The sequence below is a fragment of the Phaseolus vulgaris genome, chromosome 1, assembly GCF_051622355.1.
Source record: "Phaseolus vulgaris cultivar YP4 chromosome 1, ASM5162235v1, whole genome shotgun sequence".
In the NCBI taxonomy this organism is placed as follows: Eukaryota; Viridiplantae; Streptophyta; class Magnoliopsida; order Fabales; family Fabaceae; genus Phaseolus; species Phaseolus vulgaris.
Genome location: NC_143498.1, coordinates 47,555,128 through 47,578,212, shown reverse-complemented (window position 1 = coordinate 47,578,212; position 23,085 = coordinate 47,555,128). Strand labels below are relative to the sequence as shown.

General features: G+C 34.9%; 4 protein-coding genes across 12 annotated transcripts; 3 read left to right on the top strand and 1 right to left on the bottom strand.

The window, feature by feature from the left end:
• Positions 1–1,669: 1,669 nt before the first annotated feature.
• On the top strand, positions 1,670–6,910 carry LOC137814478 (Pentatricopeptide repeat (PPR-like) superfamily protein). 5 transcript variants are annotated; one of them, XM_068617251.2, is made up of 4 exons: positions 1,747–3,701; positions 4,588–4,751; positions 5,665–5,731; positions 6,095–6,910. In XM_068617251.2, the coding sequence occupies exon 1, from the start codon at positions 1,815–1,817 to the stop codon at positions 3,471–3,473; it is 1,659 nt and encodes a 552-aa protein (XP_068473352.1). In that variant the 5' UTR covers positions 1,747–1,814; the 3' UTR covers positions 3,474–3,701; positions 4,588–4,751; positions 5,665–5,731; positions 6,095–6,910. The 5 variants fall into 5 exon arrangements, with proteins under 5 accessions (XP_068473350.1, XP_068473352.1, XP_068473353.1 ...); XM_068617252.2 differs by lacking the exon at positions 4,588–4,751; XM_068617248.2 differs by having other exon boundaries at positions 5,665–6,910.
• A 1,250-nt stretch (positions 6,911–8,160) lies between these two features.
• On the top strand, positions 8,161–17,097 carry LOC137814477 (phosphoadenosine phosphosulfate (PAPS) reductase family protein). 4 transcript variants are annotated; one of them, XR_016522922.1, is made up of 17 exons: positions 8,161–8,584; positions 8,689–8,799; positions 9,549–9,594; positions 9,672–9,829; positions 9,986–10,103; positions 11,224–11,306; positions 12,894–12,953; positions 13,256–13,498; positions 13,957–14,058; positions 14,239–14,289; positions 14,380–14,460; positions 14,788–14,859; positions 15,535–15,597; positions 15,780–15,932; positions 16,351–16,408; positions 16,496–16,548; positions 16,633–17,097. XR_016522922.1 is itself a non-coding variant. In XM_068617247.1 (17 exons), exons 2-17 carry the CDS (start codon positions 8,699–8,701, stop codon positions 16,708–16,710), a joined length of 1,515 nt encoding a protein of 504 aa, XP_068473348.1. In that variant the 5' UTR covers positions 8,210–8,584; positions 8,689–8,698; the 3' UTR covers positions 16,711–17,097. The 4 variants fall into 4 exon arrangements, 1 of the variants encoding a protein (XP_068473348.1); XR_016522923.1 differs by having other exon boundaries at positions 8,210–8,584; positions 13,962–14,058; positions 14,243–14,289; XR_016522921.1 differs by having other exon boundaries at positions 8,210–8,584; positions 14,243–14,289.
• A 1,172-nt stretch (positions 17,098–18,269) lies between these two features.
• Positions 18,270–19,923, top strand: LOC137814476 (Thioredoxin superfamily protein). The gene is made up of 3 exons (XM_068617246.2): positions 18,270–18,545; positions 18,654–18,679; positions 19,547–19,923. The coding sequence occupies exons 1-3, from the start codon at positions 18,405–18,407 to the stop codon at positions 19,764–19,766; spliced, it is 387 nt and encodes a 128-aa protein (XP_068473347.1). The 5' UTR covers positions 18,270–18,404; the 3' UTR covers positions 19,767–19,923.
• A 298-nt stretch (positions 19,924–20,221) lies between these two features.
• On the bottom strand, positions 20,222–22,850 carry LOC137814475 (S-adenosylmethionine synthase 3). 2 transcript variants are annotated; one of them, XM_068617244.2, is made up of 2 exons: positions 22,786–22,843; positions 20,222–21,756 (listed from the first exon to the last, which is right to left on the bottom strand). In XM_068617244.2, the coding sequence occupies exon 2, from the start codon at positions 21,752–21,754 to the stop codon at positions 20,582–20,584; it is 1,173 nt and encodes a 390-aa protein (XP_068473345.2). In that variant the 5' UTR covers positions 21,755–21,756; positions 22,786–22,843; the 3' UTR covers positions 20,222–20,581. The 2 variants fall into 2 exon arrangements, with proteins under 2 accessions (XP_068473345.2, XP_068473346.2); XM_068617245.2 differs by having other exon boundaries at positions 20,258–21,759; positions 22,786–22,850.
• Positions 22,851–23,085: the final 235 nt, after the last annotated feature.

Genomic DNA, 23,085 nt, shown 5'->3' with positions numbered 1-23,085 from the left:
ATAAGAATTTATCGGATTTATATATGCCTCGTTCGGCATCAGACTTATTTCGTTCGGCATCAGAATTATTACTTTTAACGTAGTCAGAATTATATATGCCTCGCTCGGCATCAGAATTATTACTTTTAACGTAGTCAGAAGTATATATGCCTCGTTCGGCATCAGAATTATTACTTTTAACGTAGTCAGAATTATATATGCCTCGTTCGGCATCAGAATTATTAATTTTAACGTAGTCAGAATTATATATGCCTCGTTCGGCATCAGACTTATTACTTTAACGAAATCGGAATTATTTATGCCTCGTTCGGCATCAGAATTATTACTTTTAACGTAGTCAGAATTATATATACCTCGCTTTGCATCAGAATTATTACTTTTAACGTAGTCAGAAGTATTTATGCCTCGTTCGGCATCAGAATTATTACTTTTAACGTAGTCAGAATTAAATATGCCTCGCTCGGCATCAGAATTATTACTTTTAACGTAGTCAGAAGTATATATGCCTCGTTCGGCATCAGAATTATTACTTTTAACGTAGTCAGAAGTATATATTCCTCGTTCGGCATCAGAATTATTAATTTTAACGTAGTCAGAATTATATATGCCTCGTTCGGCATCAGACTTATTACTTGAACGTAATCGGAATTATTTATGCCTCGTTCGGCATCAGAATTTATCGGATTTAAATATGCCTCGTTCGGCATCAGAATTATTACTTTAACGTAATCGGAATTATTTATGCCTCGTTCGGCATCAGAATTATTACTTTTAACGTAGTCAGAATTATATATGCTTCGCTCGGCATCAGAATTATTACTTTTAACGTAATCGGAATTATTTATGCCTCGTTCGGCATAAGAATTTATCGGATTTATATATGCCTCGTCCGGCATCAGACTTATTTCGTTCGGCATCAGAATTATTACTTTTAACGTAGTCAGAATTATATATGCCTCGCTTGGCATCAGAATTATTACTTTTAACTTAGTCAGAAGTATATATGCCTCGTTCGGCATCAGAATTATTACTTTTAACGTAGTCAGAATTATATATGCCTCGCTCGGCATCAGAATTATTACTTTTAACGTAATCGGTATTATTTATGCCTCGTTCGGCATCAGAATTTATCGGATTTATAGATGCCTCGTTCGGCATCAGAATTATTACTTTAACGTAATCGGAATTATTTATGCCTCGTTCGGCATCAGAATTATTACTTTTAACGTAGTCAGAATTATATATGCCTCGCAAGGCATCAGAATTATTACTTTTAACGTAGTCAGAAGTATTTATGCCTCGTTCGGCATCAGAATTATTACTTTTAACGTAGTCAGAATTATATATGCCTCGCTCGGCATCAGAATTTATCGGATTTATATATGCCTCGTTCGGCATCAGACTTATTTCGTTCGGCATCAGAATTATTACTTTTAACGTAGTCAGAATTATATATGCCTCGCTCGGCATCAGAATTATTACTTTTAACGTAGTCAGAAGTATATATGCCTCGTTCGGCATCAGAATTATTACTTTTAACGTAGTCAGAATTATATATGCCTCGTTCGGCATCAGACTTATTACTTTAACGTAATCGGTATTATTTATGCCTCGTTCGGCATCAGAATTTATCGGATTTATATATGCCTTGTTCGGCATCAGAATTATTACTTTAACGAAATCACTTATCATAACTGGTTACACAAGAAATATATAAACATGTTTAAGCAACAAATTACTTATCATATCAAGATAAAAGTAAAGAAAGTTCTTATTCATTCAAGAAATTATTACATAATCCTAATTGCAGTTCCATGCGTTCAATCTCTCATAACTGGTCTTCTTCTGGTGGTCTTGGTTCAGGCGCGAGCATCACCACCCTTCTGCAGGCGTGCAAGAGCAGTGAACAGCTGGAGCAAGTGCACGCTTCCATCATCTACCGAGGCCTCGAGCAAGACCACTTCCTCATCTCCCTTTTCATTCCCCTATCCCACACCCTCTCCACTCTCTCCTACTCCTCCTCAGTCTTCCTCCGTGTCCTCACCCCTTCCACCTTCCTCTGGAACACTCTCATCAAATCCCATTGCCAAAACAGCTTCTTCTCCCACACCTTCTCGGCCTTCGCTCGCATGAAGGCGCACGGCGCCCTTCCCGACACCTTCACCTACCCTCCTGTCATTAAGGCCTGTTCCACCACGTGCAAACCGCGGGAAGGAAAATCGCTTCATGGGTCCGCGTTCAGGTGTGGACTCCACCGGGATCTCTACGTGGCCACCAGTTTGATCGACATGTATGGCAAATGCGGGCAGATTGCTGATGCTCGCAGGCTGTTTGATGGAATGTCTAATAGGAGTGTCGTTTCCTGGACTGCTATGCTTGTTGGGTATGTTGCTGTTAGGGATGTTGTGGAGGCCGAGAAGCTGTTTGATGAGATGCCGCAGAGAAATGTGGCTTCTTGGAATGCGATGTTGCAGGGTTTTGTCAAGGTGGGGGATTTGGGTAGTGCTAGGGATGTGTTTGACGCTATGCCGGAGAAGAATGCTATTTCTTTCACCACCATGATTGATGGGTATGCCAAGGTGGGTGACATGGTGGCCGCGAGGTTCTTGTTTGATCGTGCTCCAGGAAAGGATGTTGTTGCTTGGTCTGCTTTGATATCGGGTTATGTTCAGAATGGGCAGCCTAACCAGGCGTTGAAAGTGTTTCATGAGATGGAATCGATGAATGTGAAGCCTGATGAGTTCATACTGGTTAGCTTGATGTCGGCGTCAGCGCAGTTGGGGCATTTAGAACTCGCTCAATGGGTTGATTCTTATGTAATGAAGAGCTGTATCGATGTTCAGCAGGACCATGTACTTGCAGCGCTTCTGGATATGAATGCAAAGTGTGGAAACATGGAGAGAGCATCGAAATTGTTTGAGGAAAGACCTAAACGAGATCTAGTCTTGTATTGTTCGATGATACAAGGGTTGTCAATCCATGGGCGTGGGGAAGAGGCCGTGAATCTGTTTAACAGAATGCTGATTGAAGGGCTATCTCCGGATGAGGTGGCCTTCACAGTCATCCTCACAGCCTGTAGTCATGCTGGGCTTGTTGATGAGGGCTGGAAATACTTCCAATCCATGAAGCAAAAATACTACGTTAGTCCTTCGCCTGATCACTATGCGTGTATGGTTGATCTTCTAAGCCGGTCAGGACACACAAGGGATGCTTATGAACTTATAAAATTAATGCCTGAGCCTCATGCTGGTGCCTGGGGTGCACTTCTTGGGGCATGTAAACTATATGGTGATTCAGAGCTGGGAGAGATTGTTGCTAGTCGACTTTTTCAGTTTGAGCCTCTAAATGCAGCTAACTATGTGTTGTTGTCTGACATCTATGCAGCAGCAGAGCGATGGATTGATGTTTCCCTTGTGAGAAGTAAGATGAGAGAAAGGAGAGTGCGGAAGATACCTGGTTACAGTAAAATTTAGTCCAGGGCCGAGTTGTTCTGGTATATGAAGTTCTGAATTGGGAAATTTGGTTGCAGAACATGGAAGCCAATATGAATTAATTTTCAGCTGGTCTGGAAGCTTTAGCAGTTGCTCCATGGTTGTTAAACAGTCAATGGAGAAATATGAATTTATCCTTCTTTCTTCACACGCTAAGCACCAAACCATATACTACTTTCTCTCCTCCCTGCACTTCCCTGCATTCTAAAGGTTTTCCTTCTTTCTGTGCTGTGCATTTTCCCTTTGATTTTTTTTTTGCTGTAAATAACACGATTATTTTCATAGATAAGTTTTGTCTTCACTGTAAATCCTGAATTCCTTTGGTAATCAGTTATTTTCTTGATGCAGTTTTTGTTGTTTAATTTAGTTGATTATCAATATTTAAGGTTCTTTATTTTGTCGTGATTAAAGTAAATATTTCTCACTGTTACTGCTTCATTGGAATGGTGCTCTGTGTAGAAACTTACTTTGTCTTAAGTGTACTAAAAACTAAAATATTCTTGTGAATTGAGAAGCCAAAGTGATTTATTGGAGTGCTAATTTAGTGTGATCAAATTAGTGTTGCTGTGTTGTTTGATCTTGATGGCAAGGTTCTGTGCTAAATGCGAGTTGGTGTTGTTGACAGTAATACAACAGTCAAATGAAAACTGGAAAACTAATACAGTGTGTGCCTCCAATCAGATAACCAAAATAACAGAATTTAAAGACAAGAGGGTAAGTTTCCAGAGAGCAGAGCTCTCCAAACAAGAGAGGAATCTCTCTACCCCAAATATCCACTCCAGTGATTCACAGGATGATCCCCACATTCTTACAAATGGAAAATATGTAACCAACCTCACTCCCTTCTAACAGAATCAGTTACAAAGGGAAAATATAGCCAACCCCACTTCCCTATAAAAGAATCAGCCATTCCCCAAACACCCGTTCTTTACTAATCAAACTCAAACAGAAAAATGGGCTTATTCCACTGGGAGGAATTGTTTCTATCAAAAACACAATTGAAATGGAAGAACAGAGGGAAGGGTTTATTAATTCATTTATTCTTTTCTGATTTAGTGGGTTTGGTTTGACGTGTTGTGTTGTTCTTGTAAATTAGGGAAAGTTGATATGGGGTAACTTAAAGGAGCTTTAGACACAGCACTTCATCAGCAATGTATTGTTGGCAGGAGCATGTGTTTTGTAATGTCATAAATCGGGCAAAATTTGTGACCCAACATTTGAGTTCTGATTTCATTCATAGTTATCATTTTTCCCCAAGAGGTAAGGGATGCTTTGCATGAAGCACAAACAGTTGGTACATTGGAACTTTGCTTTGTTGGTTGACTAGTGCAATTTCCTAATATAAGTAACCTATGGTTGTCACTCGATGATACCTTGTTTATTCCTGAAAAGGTTTGGTAATAAACTTCAAATTTAAAAAAAAGTTTGATTTCATTTGGCCTCCAGTTAGTGCACATATTAGTTTTTAAGGCCTAAATCTGCATTTTCAATTGCTTAATTAGAGGCCATTGGGCATGGGTACAAAAACTCTAGCTCAATATATTTGGTGGTGGCCTGGGAATGGTTTTACGCTTCTCACGTATCCAGTAAGCATGTGGCTAAGTAGGTGTGCTGAGTAATACTCCTATATATGTCTGTATTACTCAGCAGATTAAACATCAAATTAATAGGTTGTGCAACAAGATTAATGTATTTGTTTTAAACTTTGAGTGGTTTTGATTTCCTCCCAAAGTTGTAAATTTCTTCACTAATATGTTAGAATCCGTTATTATTTTGTTTCTTTGTTTCCTAGGTAAGTTATGAGACAACTTGCATATAGTTCATGCCCTGTGGTATTCGTGTAGGAAAAGGTAAAGAATTTAAAAATGGAGTTACATGGTTTGGTGTATGGTTATATTAGTTGTTTTGTTACACTTTAGTCAATATGACAGACAAACACAATTGCAAATTTACAAATACATGCATGTAAGCATCTATTATAGAAAAAAATCTGATGTTAATCCCTTTCAGTTCCTTGAAGCCTCTCAGAAAATACAAAATATATTAATACAATTTTATCCTTTAATATTGACTGCCATGATACTCTTTTAATGATCGATTTTCCAGTATCAAATGCAGTCTACTTGTGTGCCTCTTTTTGCAATAATTCACGTATATTAATTTTCTCGTGTAGCTGAGTTAGCTGGTATCAAATGAAGATAGAATGGGTTGGAGAGGCCACCTACAGTTTCAGCTATAAGGTAATATATACATAATACCAATATTCTCACATTCTTGCTATTATGATTTAAAAAGAAGTGGGGCATGCTCAGTCAATGTTGTAGTTATACTTTTTCCTTCGTTTAGAAAAGAAAATTTCTCATATTATTTAATCAGCTTAGACTCCAAATTTGCTATACAACTACATTATGAAAAGTGACTGAATCATGTAAGTTGTTTATGAAACTAACATAAATAGGAGCCAAATAAGTATAAGCACAATCACCATTGCTTTGGACAAATTTATTGAACACCTAATTTATTCTTCGTTTTAGAAAACGAAAGGCAAGTCTTATTAGATCTAAGCATTATACTTGTACTACCAAAATCTTCTGGCTCATAAGGTGTACGGCAGTGTTTTCATAAGGTGTGCGGTGCAGCTGAGAAGATGAAGAAGAAGTAGACGGAGTGTTGTAGGATTTATTTATTTTGTTTTATTAAAGGTAAATGGTAATTTCACTACCGCATAGGGGTGCAGGATGAAACCATGGGGGTGCAGGGAGAATTTGTCTCAAGACTTTGGGTGGTTAATTCTGTGTAATATACTTACTAGTAGTTGATACCAACACTTGGACGTGGACTGTTTCTTCCTGCAACACCGTATTCTCTTACCTCATAAATTTTTGTATTTCTAAAAATATTCTTCTGTAATATTTCAGATTACGTAATTCGGAAGTTTTTTTTTCAAATTCGTAATTAGCTTCTGAATTACATAATTTGGAAGTTTTTTTTCATATACATAATTAGTTTTTGGATTATGTAATCTGGAAGTCTTTTTTAGCTTTCGGATTATGTAATCTGTAATTTTTTTTTCAAAAATACATGTTCGGATTACATAATCCGAAAGTTACTGTATTGGGTGACACAAGAAAGATAGAAATGCATTTTCACTAATATGGGGTGGCAGAAGAACATGTGGAGGAGGTGCAGTAAGAAACAGTCTTGACCGTGTAGTGTTATAGGATCCTGTACAATTGTCTGACCATCTGCAATTTTGGGCTTTAGAAACGGCAATTTTGGGCTTTAGAAATACCAAAATGTCTTTAATCTAATGAAAATTTCTTCCTACACCTCCATAATTATGTAAGTCCCAATAGTCCATGCTTTTTTTTCAATTCCAGATTGTGGAATTTGGAATACAAAAATTTGGATTTTATGCATTTGGGATTGTGTAATTCGAAATATAAATTTTGTATAAATTTAGAAATACGTTTGGGATTGTACAAATTGACATATAAATTTTATATTGTATTTTGAATTATATAATTTAAAATATAATAATATTGGTACTGGCTGTGACACATTGATTTTTTCTTGGATGAGAGGAAGTTATTGAGAGATTCAATTTGACGAGAAATAGGGTGTTTGTCGAGTTTATTTATTTATTAAGAATAAATTGGTAATTTCAGCACCCCATGGGTGCAAGATTAAACCACGGGTGCAGGAAGAAAAACACTAATATATGGAATAATAACTAGGCTTTTACTTTCTGCACTGCCTATTTTTTAACCTGCACGTGCACCCCTACAATTGGGTGAAATGATGAATTGTCCTGACTACTTCTTTCTCGCTGCACCATCATTGCATAAGAAGAAGAGAGGGAGAACGTTATAGTTAGAAGAAATAAAATTTTGTTTTAGAAAGCTTATTAAAAAAAAATCATTATGGAAAAATATTTCGGAAAGTATTATATACGTTTAGGAAAATTTGTTTTAAAAAATTTGCTCTCAAAAAGTTTGTTCAACAATGTATTTCAGAAGTTAAAAACACAATAATAAATTAATAAGACAATTAATTGAAAGATATAAAAATTATAAGATAAAACGACATATATCTGAGCTAAAATAATTGATTCATTTGATATTTTTTTACTTCAAAGATTCACTTTAATGTATCAAATATTTTACCTGGTGTTATCTTATCTTCCTTCCATACATATATATGTTGATATTTTATTTACTTCATTATTAATTGCGAATATTTGTATCAATATAAACGAAGAAGAAACAACAACAGTCCGTATAAATACCAAAACAATATTTTATAAAAAGGAATCAGTATGAGAATAGAAAGAAAAATAAATAAAGAAAATATTTCCAATTTTTGGCTAATCCTAACAAATCTCTTTCTATATTTCAGACTCGCTTACTTAAATGGGTTGACAAAAAAATATTTGCAAATCTTAGTGGTATAGTAAGATATTATCCATAGACACGTCTTTTCTACACAAAGGCATTAAATACTTGTTAAATTAGTACTTATAATTAATTAATTTTAAGTAGGTGAAACACATGTAAAGTATAAAGTAATATAAGAGGAAACAATCTCCATCAATAATATATTTTTTATATTAATATTTAATTACAAATTAATGTATAGTTGATTCACTTCTAAAATAATTTTTTCATTTGAAAAAAAAAATGAAACAATTACCTTGGGGTATAGTTGGGTAATATCTTGTGCGTTTTTTTTCCTTTTGGCTAAAGAGTGTGACTCTGGATCCAGTTCTTAAATTTCTATTGGAGCAGCCACAAACTTTTCCCTGCGCTGCGCTCCGACAACACACAACGTAGATAAGAAAGACTCCATCCATCATTGTTTCTGTTTTGTTGTCTTGTTTTGTTCGGATTGTGCAGCCTGTTATCTCATTCCCACATATCACATAACCAACCAACTAACCGCATTCTGTTCTGCATGTTCAATTCCTCCCAAATATCTAATCTTTCACTCCAATCCAATCCCCTTTGAGAACGCCACAATCATTCCTTCAATCACTTCTCACCCTTTTCAACTTTCTTCATTCTCGCTCCACCCCTTCTCCAATTCGCTTCAAGGTATAGTTTTGACAACAACCCCACGTTTGCTTCTTGGAAGACATGTCTATTTTCCTATTTTTTCGAACCCCTTTTCCTCTGATTCTGCCTTTTCTTATTCTCAGTTTTTTCAATATGGAGATCGATAGAGCAATCAGAGAGTGTGACGATCGAAGACTTCAGACCAAGTACAAGAACGCCACCTATGTTGTTCAGAGAGCTTTGACTTTATATTCGTAAGTTCTCCTCTGAAAAGGGACATTCAATTTCTGGGGTTGGTATCTTAAACCTTTGCTTGAGATGGGTTTGGATTTCATGTGTGAGGGATTGGATTCCTTTGCCCCCTTTCTGTTGGTTAGTATAAATCAGAAGAGGAGAAGAGTGTTATGTGCTGTTGACTTGATTTTTGTTGTTAGGTGCTCATTGCTGGATTGTTGATTCATGTTTGATCTATTTAAGGAGTATGGGTGTATTGAATTTCCTTCCTTGATTATTATTGTCTTAGGGGAAAACTGTTTTGAAAAAGGTTTATAAGTCTGTTAACCTGAAAATGTTGCTCGAAATGTGTTATCTGGAAAGAATGGTGTAACGAGTGACAGTCATGCCGATTTGGTCTAAGTTACCTGTGAATACTGAGGATAGAAAACTAGAAATATATATATTTTTTTATATTTGTAACTGTATATAAGATTATGAAAAAAGGACGGTCGCTGATATTCTAAACAACCTAATGACTCTTGTAGCTTTATAGGAAGAACATTGCATTGGATGATGTCAGAATTTGGGATTTGAAATTTGATTTTTAAGGATGAGTGCACACATCATAGAGTGATGCCCCCTACATTTTGGTCTTTTTGCTACTTCATTTGCTTTAAGTCATACCTGTTTTAAATTATGAATGTAAAAAAAAAAGATGTTGATGACTATCTATCTTTTACATGCTGATAGTCTGATGTCTGTGCATGTAATCTATTTCTTCCTACAGTATTGAGGAGGTTGCATTCAGCTTCAATGGAGGAAAGGATTCAACAGTATGTTTTAATATTTGTTATCTTTTATTACCCATGCTATGGGCTAATTAATGTTGACAATGAGTTTTGGCATGCAGGTTTTGTTGCACATACTCAGGGCTGGCTATTTCTTGCATAAAAAGGGGCAAAATAGTGTCAATGGGGACTTAAAAGATTTTCCAATTCGAACAATATATTTTGAGAGCCCTTGTGCATTCCCAGAAATAAACTCATTTACCTATGATACTGCCGCTACGTGAGTGAAACTTCTTTTTAAAAACTAGTTTTTTTAATTTGTCACTGCAGTTTAGATAATATGCTGAAGTGATATTATCCTATGTTTGTAATTTTCTAACTTGGAGACTTGTAGTCCTTTAAAGGTGGAACAATTAATGGTTTTTTTCTTGAGCAGATATGGATTGCAAATTGACACCATTAGCTTAGATTTCAAATCTGGTTTGGAGGCTTTGCTAAAGGAAAAGCCTATTCGTGCTATCTTCCTTGGAGTTCGAATTGGAGACCCTACAGCGGTATCCTTATTTCTTATCCATGAGACAATTTTTTGTTTTAAATTACATATGCTCTGATCTCCTATTTGTCCAAACCTAAATGTTGTTTTCTGCAAACTTGTTTGAGGAGAGATTTTATTTGAATGTGCTTGAGGCTGTGTTAGAATCCACATTTAAAAGCATTACACAATATATGAACATCTTTCGTAAAACTGCACATGTATATAATTATTATTATATAGATGTTATAAAGGAAAAAGCTAAGCTACATACTCATTACTCAATCAGTTGCTATCTAATAAAGTTAAAATGGCTTAAACCATCACAAGAACAATACTTATTATACCATGAAGTGGCAAATGCATAGCTCATAACTTCGAATGTTCCAAGAATACCTCAGCATTGTCATTAATCTCATTATAAATGAGCATCATACATATTACGTTTACTTTATGATGTGCCAATACTGCAATCATGGAACAATTTTAGCATGCATTAAATATCTTAAATATAAACCTTCAATTTTCTATGCTATAGTGAGCTCAGAATCACTGGAATTGCTCATAGAGCAAATTCAACCTAAATTTAGGTTCCTCAATTTCTGTATAATCTTGCTTTTAGTTTGAAAATCACCAGAATTCTACCTAATAGTAATCAGAATATGGATAAAAAGATCACTCTAAGCTGTTGAGGAGAGGATAATTGGGCACATGTGCAAAATCATCTCGTTTTGAAGATCGTCTAATGCATGTGAATATTGAAATTAATCAAGAAGTTCGGCAGTATACATTGTTTTGTATTATTAGTTCTTTCAAAATATTTCTTTTCACATATTGGCCCAAACCTGAAGATGTTTTCAAAAGCCTAACACAAACACATTTCTGTAAAAATTACTCAAATTTCTATTCAATACAATATATAAATATGCGTCAAATTACTTACCAGAATCTTGATTTACCACTTTTACTTCCTCAAGGCTATTCTTAAACACGTCCATTCAGAAACTATTTTGAACAAAATATCAAGTGTATGGCTTAGTAAAAAGTAAAAGCTTAATATGTATGCTTGATTTAAACCAATTTTTTATTACCATGGTTTTACAAAAACGGGAACAATTCTATTCTTACATGTGTCCTTACAGGTTGGTCAAGAACAATTCTCACCAAGTTCACCTGGGTGGCCACCTTTCATGAGGGTGAATCCCATTTTAGATTGGTCATACAGGTTTGATTCTTTTTTCTTTTGCAGTTTCTTCTTCATGTTTTTAATGAAGTAAAATTAAAAGCAGTGCTTATGCTTGGTGCTTTTCTATACTCTTACCTGAATGTTGAAGCAATATAACGATCTGAAGAATAGAATTCTCTTGTAAAGACATTATTGGTTGGAGCCAACTTCGTTATAAATTATTTCATTTTGTGATAAATTTCACACTCACAAGGTGACTAGATCTAGGATCAAGATCATCTCCATGTTATCCATGCTTCTGTCACACTTCCCATGCTTGGCTCACATTGATCTTGCCTTGTCTTTCATATGGCTGAACTTAGCACGGGCTTTTGTTGGGCTCTAATGGTTGCCTCATGCTCCTTGCTTCATTTCAATTCATTGGTTGCACCTCCTCGATCCATTGGGCTTGATAGGCTCAAGTACAACCTGGGCTAAAATTACTATTTGCATCTGTTTTATAAAGAAAAATAAAGGAAAAGTCATACCATTAATGAGTCCAAGAAATACAAAATAAAGAAACTAATAAAATATTTTTAGAGCAAGAATATCTTCCCTTGTCACGCTCCTAGTTATCCTCCTCCGAATGATGTGTTATTGTTTTTTTTTTTTATCTCCATTCATGTTCACAAGGTCTGCTGTCACAAATTTGTTAGTGTTGGATGTAATGTTTATTTTCCCTTAAACATTTAGAGAACAAAAAATAGTGTTTATTAGTTGTGTGAGCAGTAGCACTAATAGATGCACTGCCTCGTTACCATATTTATTTATTCTTTTGGCACATTTTTTCCTCGCTTATATATCTAAACTCACCCCTTCTGAATACATCCATATCAGTATTGTCCTTAGTACAACATCTCTTAGATTTATAACCTTTTGGAAATACACATATTTGGTTATTAGCCATGTAGATGAATAGTTAGAGAAAACTAGAAAGCCTTTTGTAAAACCTGAGGGTAGCTTGTTAAAAACAAAAAAAAAAACTTCACTCTAAATAGATTTTTTTTGAAAATTTAGTACCCTTTTACTTTTGTTTTCTTTTCTGTTTTCACTTTTTAATAGCAAAACTACCGCCTTTTTTCAATTTGTTGTCTATTTTCATGTATTTGTAGAAGCTAACAAGACAAAAATAATTTTTGTCAATGTTTCGTGTGTAAAAATAGGTAATAAATTGAAAACAAGATGACAATTTTGTACTTGAAAAGGCAAAACAGAAGAAGAAAACATGAAACAAAAACCCAAGTAAACGAACCCTTATTTTCTTGATATAGCTCAAGGACATTGTTTGATCCTTGTAATCAATCCCATCTAATGGGACAATAATTTGTTGTTTTTATACTTTGTAACTTGAAATATAATTTTCATTTTGCTGTAATCTGACTTTTTCTAAGGGTAATTTTCTTGGCAAGTAGCTAAATAACTTGGACATTATTTGGTTTCCTTCCCTCTATTGACATATTAATTTAATAGCCATATTGCTTGGAAAATGTATTGTTTGTTTTTTTTCCATGTTTAACATGTTGGTGCTTTTGGAATGTGATAATGTTAATTGCTTCATTTACTTATGGTGGCTATATTTCTATACAGAGATGTGTGGGCCTTCCTTTTAACTTGCAAGGTGAACTATTGCAGCCTTTATGATCAAGGGTAATACTCAATAAATATCATGAACCTTATTGTTGGATTTTATTATGTCTCACTGCTATATTTTTCTTGTGTTTTAACATTTCCCTCAAAATAGGGGAGAATGGGAAATAATTTGATGAATATCTGATCAATTTTTTTTTTCATCATTTGCCAACTATTTAAAAGGCTTCACTAATTAACCTGACAGAGACATTCTATTGTTGAATTCAATAATTGGTCCGTCATGGTTGACATTAAGTTGTAGTTGTTTGTGATTATTCAGAGAATTTAGGTGTGCAGTTTTTTCTTTATTATTTGTGCAGTTATACTTCAATTGGGAGTATACACGACACAGTTCCCAACTCATTACTGTGCGTTAGCAATTCTTCCTACAAATTCAAACCTGCATATTTACTTGCTGATGGAAGATTAGAGAGGGCTGGGAGGGCTAAAAGGCCATCTACTGGTGGACAACTTCCTGTGGATAGCAATGGTTTGACTAGCCTGGATTCACATAAAAATAGCATGCTCACAGCATCAATAATTGTTGTGGGAGATGAGATTCTGTAAGTACCTCGATATCACTTGGATAATTGGATTTTGTGGAATATATTGGAAACTCTGTCTTGTATTGTATGAGTTTGTATGCCCTGCTTTACAATTTTGACTGGGAGATTTCTTAATTCTATCAGACTATTTAGCCTGTTTTCAAGCTTTGGTGAATGGATTTGCAAGCGTTTAACCTACTATTGAATCTGTTGATTGTGTGCTGGATGATTTGTTGTCGTCTTGCTGAGCTTTCTATATCCTGAAATATTAGCTTTTCTTTTAAACTTGGACAAACAGTATTCTTTCTCTTTATGTGAAGAAAGTTAATTTCAAAATTTCAATGATCATTTGGGGAAAGAAAGGATTAAATATATTTAAATTTTTAATATATATCATGTCATGCTGTGTAGTGAATTTTTTTAAGATCCTTTAACTGTATTGGTGATGTTCTCTTTTTCTTTACTCTGTTCCATAGCTCAGGTTTGGCATTGTTGAGGATCAGTTGGGCCCCTATTTGTGTAGGAAGCTGCATTCAATTGGTTGGTCTGTGTTTAAACTTTCTGTCGTGCACAACAATGTGAGTTCATTTCTGCAGAAGTCCTACACATGTTTGTATGAATTTTTCTTTGCAGACATCAGCACTTAAAGGTGTTATTATGAGTCTGTTGATAATGATGACCCACATGCAAACTCTAAGTCGGCATTCTTCACCTAATATTATAATTTCATGGTGTTTGACTTGTGTCTTCTGTACCAGATAGATTCTGTAGCTGAAGAAGTTGAGCGACAAAAATCTAAAAGTGATATGGTACAATACGCACACTTAGAAAGTTATATGCGTGAAATTTCTTGATGATAAATGATGATGCAGCATATTTATCTGTCCTACTTGTTGTAGGTATTTATATATGGAGGTGTAGGTCCACTGCATTCTGATGTTACCATAGCAGGCATTGCAAAAGCTTTTGGTGTTCGTTTGGTGCGTTACTTCCTGCAATTGCTGTACTTTTAAATTTGAGGCAACTATAATCATTCCCTAAATATGCCATGTGCATCAATATCTATTAGAGTTGTTAATACTTCTTTTGCTAGAAGTAGTAGAAACTGCCCATCATATTGCTGTAAACAGGATTTGGTTATGGGTTCTGTTATATTGTAACTGTCGTTGTATCAGAAAATGAGCAAATAATAACACAATCAGTTCAGATTGCATCTCAATTTCTTTGTTATCTCAGGTTTCCTCAAATATTTCTCATCTTCCCGGAATCTCTATATCATTGTCAATTCATGATTTGCTTTTATGTAGGCTCCTGATGAAGAATTTGAAGAGTATCTCAGGCATATCATGGGTGACCAGTGTACTGGTGACCGGAATGAGGTATGAGACTAATCGTCATTTTGGAAACCGAGACAGTCAGTCCCCACAAGTTCTTTTTTATTGGCTCACATGCTGCATTATGCAGATCCCTCAACCTCTGGTTAATTATTACTTACCAAAATAAGCTAATTATTTATCACAGGTTTAAGTTTTTTATTATAATTTATGTTGGTCTGGTTGAATTAAACGCTTGTTTGATTTCAGATGTCTGGTACATGGGAGGAGAGAGTGAGAAATACAGTGTTTTTTTAATAGAGTTGTACCATAAGTTAGGAATGTACCCAACAATTGCTTCTTTGGTAGGAACGTTTGAACCATGACTTCATTAGTATGATTTGCATGTCCATGCGTATACAAATGCCAATATCATTAACTTTTTAAGGTCTAATTCTTAACAATGCCTCAGCCTAGAGAAAGTCTCTCAGAAGGGCTGTTCACAGTTTCCGGCATGTTTTTTAGAAACCCCTTTATTGTGCTTTGCTTTATATGAGTGGGGTGGGAGGAAGCAATAAGAAATACACTAAAAGGATCTAAAGGTATAACATATATATTTTTCAATTGCTATAATTCCAACAGGACATCAATCTGCTTTTCATGTTGCACACATTATACTGTCATGATGTTTTTAGTATGTAGTTCATTCATATTGATTTTTCCCTGCCTTTCACCTTTCAGATGGCTCAATTGCCTGAGGGCATAACTGAATTATGGCATCATGACAAATTGTCTGTGCCCTTGGTATGTTTTCAGAAGATCATTAATGAAAATTGTTTCCTTATATGTAATTCACCAGAAGTTTACTTTCACATTAAGAAGGAATTGAAGGAAAACTTTTGTACTTCTATTAATTGTCACCACCTCCTATATTGTATATAATGAAAATTCTTGTCAATTTTTAGAGATAATTATTTTTTTTGCAGATCAAATGCCAAAATGTAATAATTCTTAGTGCAACAAATGTTTCGGAGCTGGAAAAGCAGTGGGACTGTTGGATTGAATTAGCAAAATCTAGTGACCTACTAGCATTGCTGGAACCATATGTATCAAAGCACGTGGCAACCAATCTGACAGATGTATGTACTCAGTACTAACTTTCCTATATAATGATGCATCCGCTTGATTTCATTCCCTTGTGCTTTGAAGATTTTTTGGAGTTTTGTTTTTGTTTTCAGTATGTGTTGGACACAATTACTACCTTCCTTTATATTTCAGTTATAGCATATGTGCCATCCTTTTTTTACTTTGTCACTGCTGATTGGCCTATGTAAATGCAAGTATGTATCATTTGATATCCTCCTTGTAATAAAAAGATCAGGGCTGCAATTGACGTGTACTCAAATATCATTGATGAAATTCTTAAATAATGGCAGCATGAGACAATTTATTCTGATGAGAGTATGCAGCATCCATATGCTGTGTTTGTCTTGTTTCTCTGTAATTTTTCTTTCCCCTGAGCTCATCTGATTTTATGTTGGGACATCTAAACTGCAGGTTGAAATTGCTCAACCTCTGTCAAAGCTTTGCCTTGAATTTCCTGACCTTTATATTGGTATGAAGTTTATAAGTTGTTGTGACGTTTACCAGTATATGACTATTATCTATCTATATTTTTTATTTTCTTCTTTGTAACATCTAGGTTGTTACCGCAAAGCCAGATATGGATCTGTTATTGTGAGCTTCAAAGGAAAGGTAGAATGAAACTTCCCTATTCTAGTATCTGTTTTAAGAAAACAAGTTTGACCTGTATATTTACCAGTTCTAATTTTATTACAGGACCTAACACGCATTGATTCAGCCATAAAAGCATTGCACAAGAAGTTTCAACCTGGTGCATTCATTGAGATGAACTAGGATGATGTTGTAAAAACTATGGTTCATTTCTTTTGGATGCCAACAGAATGAAAACCTATATCATGGGCTGGAATCGTATCATTCTGATGCATTTGGGATAAAGATGGAGCAGCGGGAAGAAAATCAAGGGTGCTGCTGTGTTGGTAGAAGAAAGAACAATGGTACAAGCAGGTGGCTGAAGATTCAATTTTATTGCCATTGGGGGCATATGGACAACCTATTGATTATTGTAGAATTATTATTTAATTATCTTAACTTACAGCACCAGCTTTTACAAATATAAAGCTTTCTTCATTGAGACCTTTAAATTAGCAGCACGAATTGCATATTCAGCTTTGGCTGCTATATACCTGATTTTTATGTTGAATAAACTATACTTTCTCTATAGTTAGCAAGAAGTAAGTCATCTGGTGTATGAACCATTTTGCCAATTTTTTCAACCTTTCAACGAAGGCATAATTTGCAGAATGCAACAATGTACATTTATTGGGAAAGTCACCATACACCTCACACCATTTCTAGTGTTGTTCAAGAGTTAAAATCCTGAGGAGTCGATTTAGATCGTCTCACTGTCGAGGAACAAAACATCATTATATTTTGATGAACAAAATTGTGGTTAGGTTCATGGTTCATTAGAGAAATGAACAAGATGAGTATTACGAAGTTTAAATTGCTCATTTGTTGCTAGTGACAATTTCAAAGGTTAACTTTCTTTTGTTCATTCGGGGACTATTGCTAAACAATTCATTACGTGGTTAATAACCTTATAATTGTTCCGCTAATTTCACGTGTTTGAACTTCCATTCCAGAAGGTTTTCTCAAGTCTTACACTTTTAATCACTTTAGTTGATTCCTGATTTTTTTTTCTCTTTACAAATTACAAAATCAAAACACAAGAAGATCAGAATTGACTATCTTTTTCAAACTATCTAGTTTGTCATATATATTCTTATAAAATTTTATAATTAGGCAATATTTTAACAATAATCTTAATTATTCATAGTATTAAATGAGATATGACATTTTTGTGTATTTTTTTTTATCTTAACCAAGTTAGATTTCTACCTTCTCATCGGAAGGATTCCAAAGCAATTTCTCCCTGTACCATGTCAATTCAACATGCATTCAATCCGTTTCTCTAAAATGACGAAAATAACCTAAATAAAAAATGGTGTAAATAAAAATTACTTTCGGAATGTGTTATCCGAAACATTCCATATTTGGATATCTGAAACATTCTAGATTTAGATATTTGGAACACATTTTTGAATTCTGAAAATTTTTATTCATAGATATTTGGAACACATTTTTGAATTCTGAAAATTTTTATTCAAAATGCATTTTTAATTTTGTGTTCTGTATTTCTTCCTCTGAAATGTATTTTTTTAATTATGTTTTCTATTCCGGATTTAAGTAATTTTGGAAATTAAAAAAATGATAGGGTGAAAGTAAGAATTGATATGGTGCCGGAAGAAATTGCCGGATTCCAAACGTATTTGAGAAAACATTTTCATATGAATGAGAATATTAATTTTCAAAACTAAATATTAAAAAAATCCTTATTTCAAATTTCTTGAACATTAGTTAGTTTCCTTTTTCATACACCTCCTAAATACCAAAATGAACATATTGTTAAATTTCTTGACGCATGATGGTGAAATATAGATTTTGTTGGATTGGAAAAAGAAACGACGATGGAGGGAAGCTTAAGCGTGGTGAGCAACCAGCATGATAAGGCAAAGAAAGGGTTGGAAGGCAGTGCCAATTTGAAAAGCGCTACCAGCGACGACGACTTCACCAATGTTCTCGCACACATCAAATCCTCCAAAACCCCCGTAAGCAAAACTACACACCGATTTAAGGCCATAATCCCTTTTGTTTCCAACTTTTTAACATCACTGCATATATTTGATTCCTCTGTTCTGTCACAAAATTGATTGCAGGCTGTTATCAATTATGGCGCTTCTTGGTATGTCACTGCTTCTCCCTAATAATGTGTGGGTACTAATTGGTTTTTGAACACCAGGTGTTTGATATCGGAACTCTGTAAATCATTGGAAAGTCCAAACCTTGTGGTTTAAATTTTTGTTTACATGATATTTGGAAGTTTGTTTTGTTTGGATTTGGAATAATGAAATTGAGCATGATACATAGCACAGGGGTATGTGGTTAGGTTAGAACCCAAGTGGCATACGTTACTTGATGCAAATGCTAAAAACTCTGCCTAAAAAATATAAAATGGAAAGTTTTTATTTGATATAAGAATGCGTTTTCCATTGTGTTTTTAATGCACTTCCAATGAAATTTTCTCCTTGGGGTGCGGTTACAATCTAGGTGGCCTTTACGACAAATGTTAAGATTTCTGGCTAAGAAATTAAAAATGAACAAGGTTTTTATTTGAATGTGTAAGAATGCATGCTTCTATGCTTTTTTATGCATTCTAAATAGAAACATTCTCCTTCAACGAGAGTGGTTTGGAAGATCCGTAGTTTCTTGTCTCTAAGGTTCAAATCCAATCTGGTGTAATATAGTTGAGGCCTAATCATACCCCCTAAACATGTTCTCATATGTTCAATCTCCATGTTTGTGTGTATAGAAAAATGAATTTGGGAAAAGTGAGTTCTTTAAATAATTTTTTGTATTTTGAGAAATTAGTTTATGACTCTTGATTGCAAGATATCCTTTGCACCCAAAAGAATAATTTATTGTTTATCACCCAAAGGAAATTAGAGTGGCAATTAGAGTTGTAAGTGTGAATTAACAATGCATTCAACGCCTTAATCTTCTTTTTTATATTAAGGAAGCCATTATTGAGTATTGTTTCCTGGTTGTTCAGGTGTCGCGTCTGTAGCCAAATTCTCCCAGCATTCTACAGACTAAGCAATAATTTTCCGAAGCTTACCTTTGTGTACGCTGACATTGATGAATGCCCGGAAACAACTCAACACATTCGGTACACCCCCACCTTCCAATTTTACCGGAATGGTGAAAAGGTAGATGAGATGTATGGCACTGGAGAAGAGAGGCTCCATGATCGCCTGTGGTTGCACTCTTAACTACTCCGCATAAGAGAAGCATTACGTTTGCAATTTCTCTATCTATGTAAGTAGCACTATCAATCATGAACAATTGTGAATGATACAACAAAACCTAGTCATTCCATGTCTCCATAGGAAATTTTATTGGCTTTAATATCTATTTTATTCCTGCAAAGTCAACAAGTTTTAATTTTAGTCTCTAAAAAAAGGATTTTTATCCCTCTTAAAGTTGAATTTTTGTTTCTATCTCAATGATCATAGGTGTTTGTTAACCGATTATGTAATAGGCAAAAGTTCAAATGACTATTCCAAATAACATTTACTAGTGTTAATGGTATAACATCAGTACGTGTTACCTTCAAAAGAATTTCAGATTCTTAAAATAATATTATTTATTACTTTAAAATGAAATTTAGAGATAAAAACCGGTAATTGTAAACTTTAGAAGGATTAAAACCAAAGGAAATTACAATGACTAAAACTAAAATTTGTTCATTATATAGGACTTAAAATCAATAATTTTAAAATATAAAGGAATAAAATATAAAAAAATTGTTTTATAATAAGAGTCGATATTTAAGGAATCGTGGTTTTCATGAAGTAAACAATTACATAAACTAACACCCTCAAAATTCAAATGAACATCCTAAGTTTACACCAACCACCCAAAAATGAAGAAAGATGTCTACTCCTTCTTGTAGTCCAAACTGTGAAACGTATCTTCAATAAGAGATGTACGCAACGAAGCTTGTTTATTTCCTTTTACCCAAAATCTGAAAGATGGCTACAATGATAGCCACAAGTAGCAATGAATTCCATCAAGGGTGGCTAACTTAAGCATTAGGCTTGAGGATCTTCACAGTCTCCCAAGTGAAATCAGGATCATCACGTCCAAAATGCCCATAAGCAGCAGTTTTCAGGTACCTGCAGTTGCCTCCTCTCATGAGATCAAGATTGATGGCAATCATTCCTGGCCTGAAGTCAAACTTCTCCTTGATCAGAACCAAGATTTCCTTGTCTGGAATCTTTCCCGTTTGGTATGTGTCTACAAACACTGAAAGGGGCTCTGGGACTCCAATTGCATAAGAAACCTGCACAATACAACGTCTAGCAAGTCCTGAAGCTACCACACTCTTGGCTGCTTGCCTGACAATGTATGCGCCACTCCTATCAACCTTGGTTGGGTCCTTGCCGGAGAAGGCACCGCCGCCATGAGCACCCCAACCGCCATAGGTGTCTATAATGATCTTCCTTCCAGTGAGTCCTGCATCTCCATGGGGTCCACCAATGACAAACCTACCAGAGGGGTTGAGGTGGAAGATGGTTTTGTCATCAAGATATTTGGTTGGGATGACGGGTTTGATCACTTTCTCTTTCAATTCTTCAGCAATTTGCTCATTTGTGACAGTTTCATCATGCTGAGTTGAGATGAGGACTGTGTGGACCCGGATAGGGACCATGGCTCCATTATCGTTCTTGTACTCAACTGTCACTTGGGTTTTACCATCTGGCCTCAGCCAGGGACATGTTTTGTTCTTCCTCACTTCAGTGAGCTTGGCTCCAAGTTTAGTAGCAAGCACATGAGTGAGTGGCATTAGCTCCGGGGTTTCGTCTGTGGCATAGCCAAACATGTGGCCTTGGTCACCAGCACCAATTTCCTCTGGCTTTTTGGTCATGTGACCATGAACTCCTTGAGCAATATCAGGACTCTGCTGCTCAATGTTGACCAGGACTTTGCAATTGTCAGCATCAAGACCAACATCCGGGGACACGAACCCAATGCCTCTGCAAGTATCTCGAACTATTTTCTCGTAGTTCACATTGGCCTTGGTTGTTATCTCACCAAACACCATAACCATGTTAGTTTTTGTACAGGTTTCACACGCAACCTTGCTGTCTGGGTCTTGCTCCAAGCATGCATCCAGGATGGCATCTGAAACCTGATCACACAACTTGTCGGGATGACCTTCGTTTACAGATTCTGAGGTGAAGAGGAAACTTTCCATCTCTGCTGTTAACAAAGCAAACAGAGTTAAATTGCGTTGTACAAAGAAACTACCGAAGCAATTAACTTCACAATATGCTACATATTCTATTGCATGGACCTAAAATATAATCAAATCACAAATGTTTAATTTTTGCTGCACCTATTATAAAAGACATATTTACTCTCAGTATATATTTGATAGACATGGACTATTAATGTAAATTTTTTATATTGTCTGCCAATCAACAAATGTTTTACATATAACTTTTCATTAATTATAAAAGTCAATAAATGTATGATATATGATGATTTGATTTTCGAGTGAATGGTAAAATGTGTATTATTTATTTATCATGAGATTTTTTAAAATATAAAAAATCTATCTTTTTCCTTCTTTTTTTTTATAAAGTTCAGGAGTAAAGAAAATGAAATCTTAGGATTTTATGCAGCCCGTGAAAAATACAAATTGCACATGGTTAAATAATCTAATGATGAGAAACGAATGAAAGAAAGAACACATTTAATGTTGCCTTCAAGTGTGGGAATGTCGCGAAAGCTGGTTGTATTATAGACAAACAAATCAAATTAAGAGATTATTAAATGTATGAATGTTATCATTTTTATAGAATTGCCATTTTCTTTGTTTTATTACTTCACCATTCAACCGCAAACAAAGAATCACAAAGACAAGAAACAGAGAATACATGAGCCAACATAGATCTGCGAATGCTGCACAAACAACAGCACCATACCATCACTTGAATCAACAGATCCAATCTGTTCCACAACGCTGATAAACTTGCACGCATTAGCTATATGTATACACACACACATACATTTTTAATAAAACAAATTAATGAAAATAGAACAATCAGATATAAAGCTTGAATTATCATAACTAATAATATTAAGAGCTAGATCTAAAGCAGGATGCAAAATAAACAAATCGTAAGACGCAGGCATTGTTTCAAGATCTGAATACCAGGAATGGTGAAAGAATCAATGGAAGAAAAGTAAATTGTATGAGGTGAAAGTAAAAGAGATACATACCAAGAATGCTTGGTGGTTTAAGCTAAGAAGAAGAAGAACGTGGAAAGGTGTGGAAAACAATGAAGGGAAAACAAAACTATATATATATATATATATATATATATATATATATATATATATATATATATATATACACATAGATATACGTGGACACACACGTACTACACTTTCAGAAAATTAGACGAATGACTCGTTCACATTTCTCTCCTACTTTTTAACCTCTCATTCTTTATGTCTTTATAATATCACTTTTTTTAGGTTGTTACTGCTTCTTTCGTAATGTTTATCAGCTTCTCATTT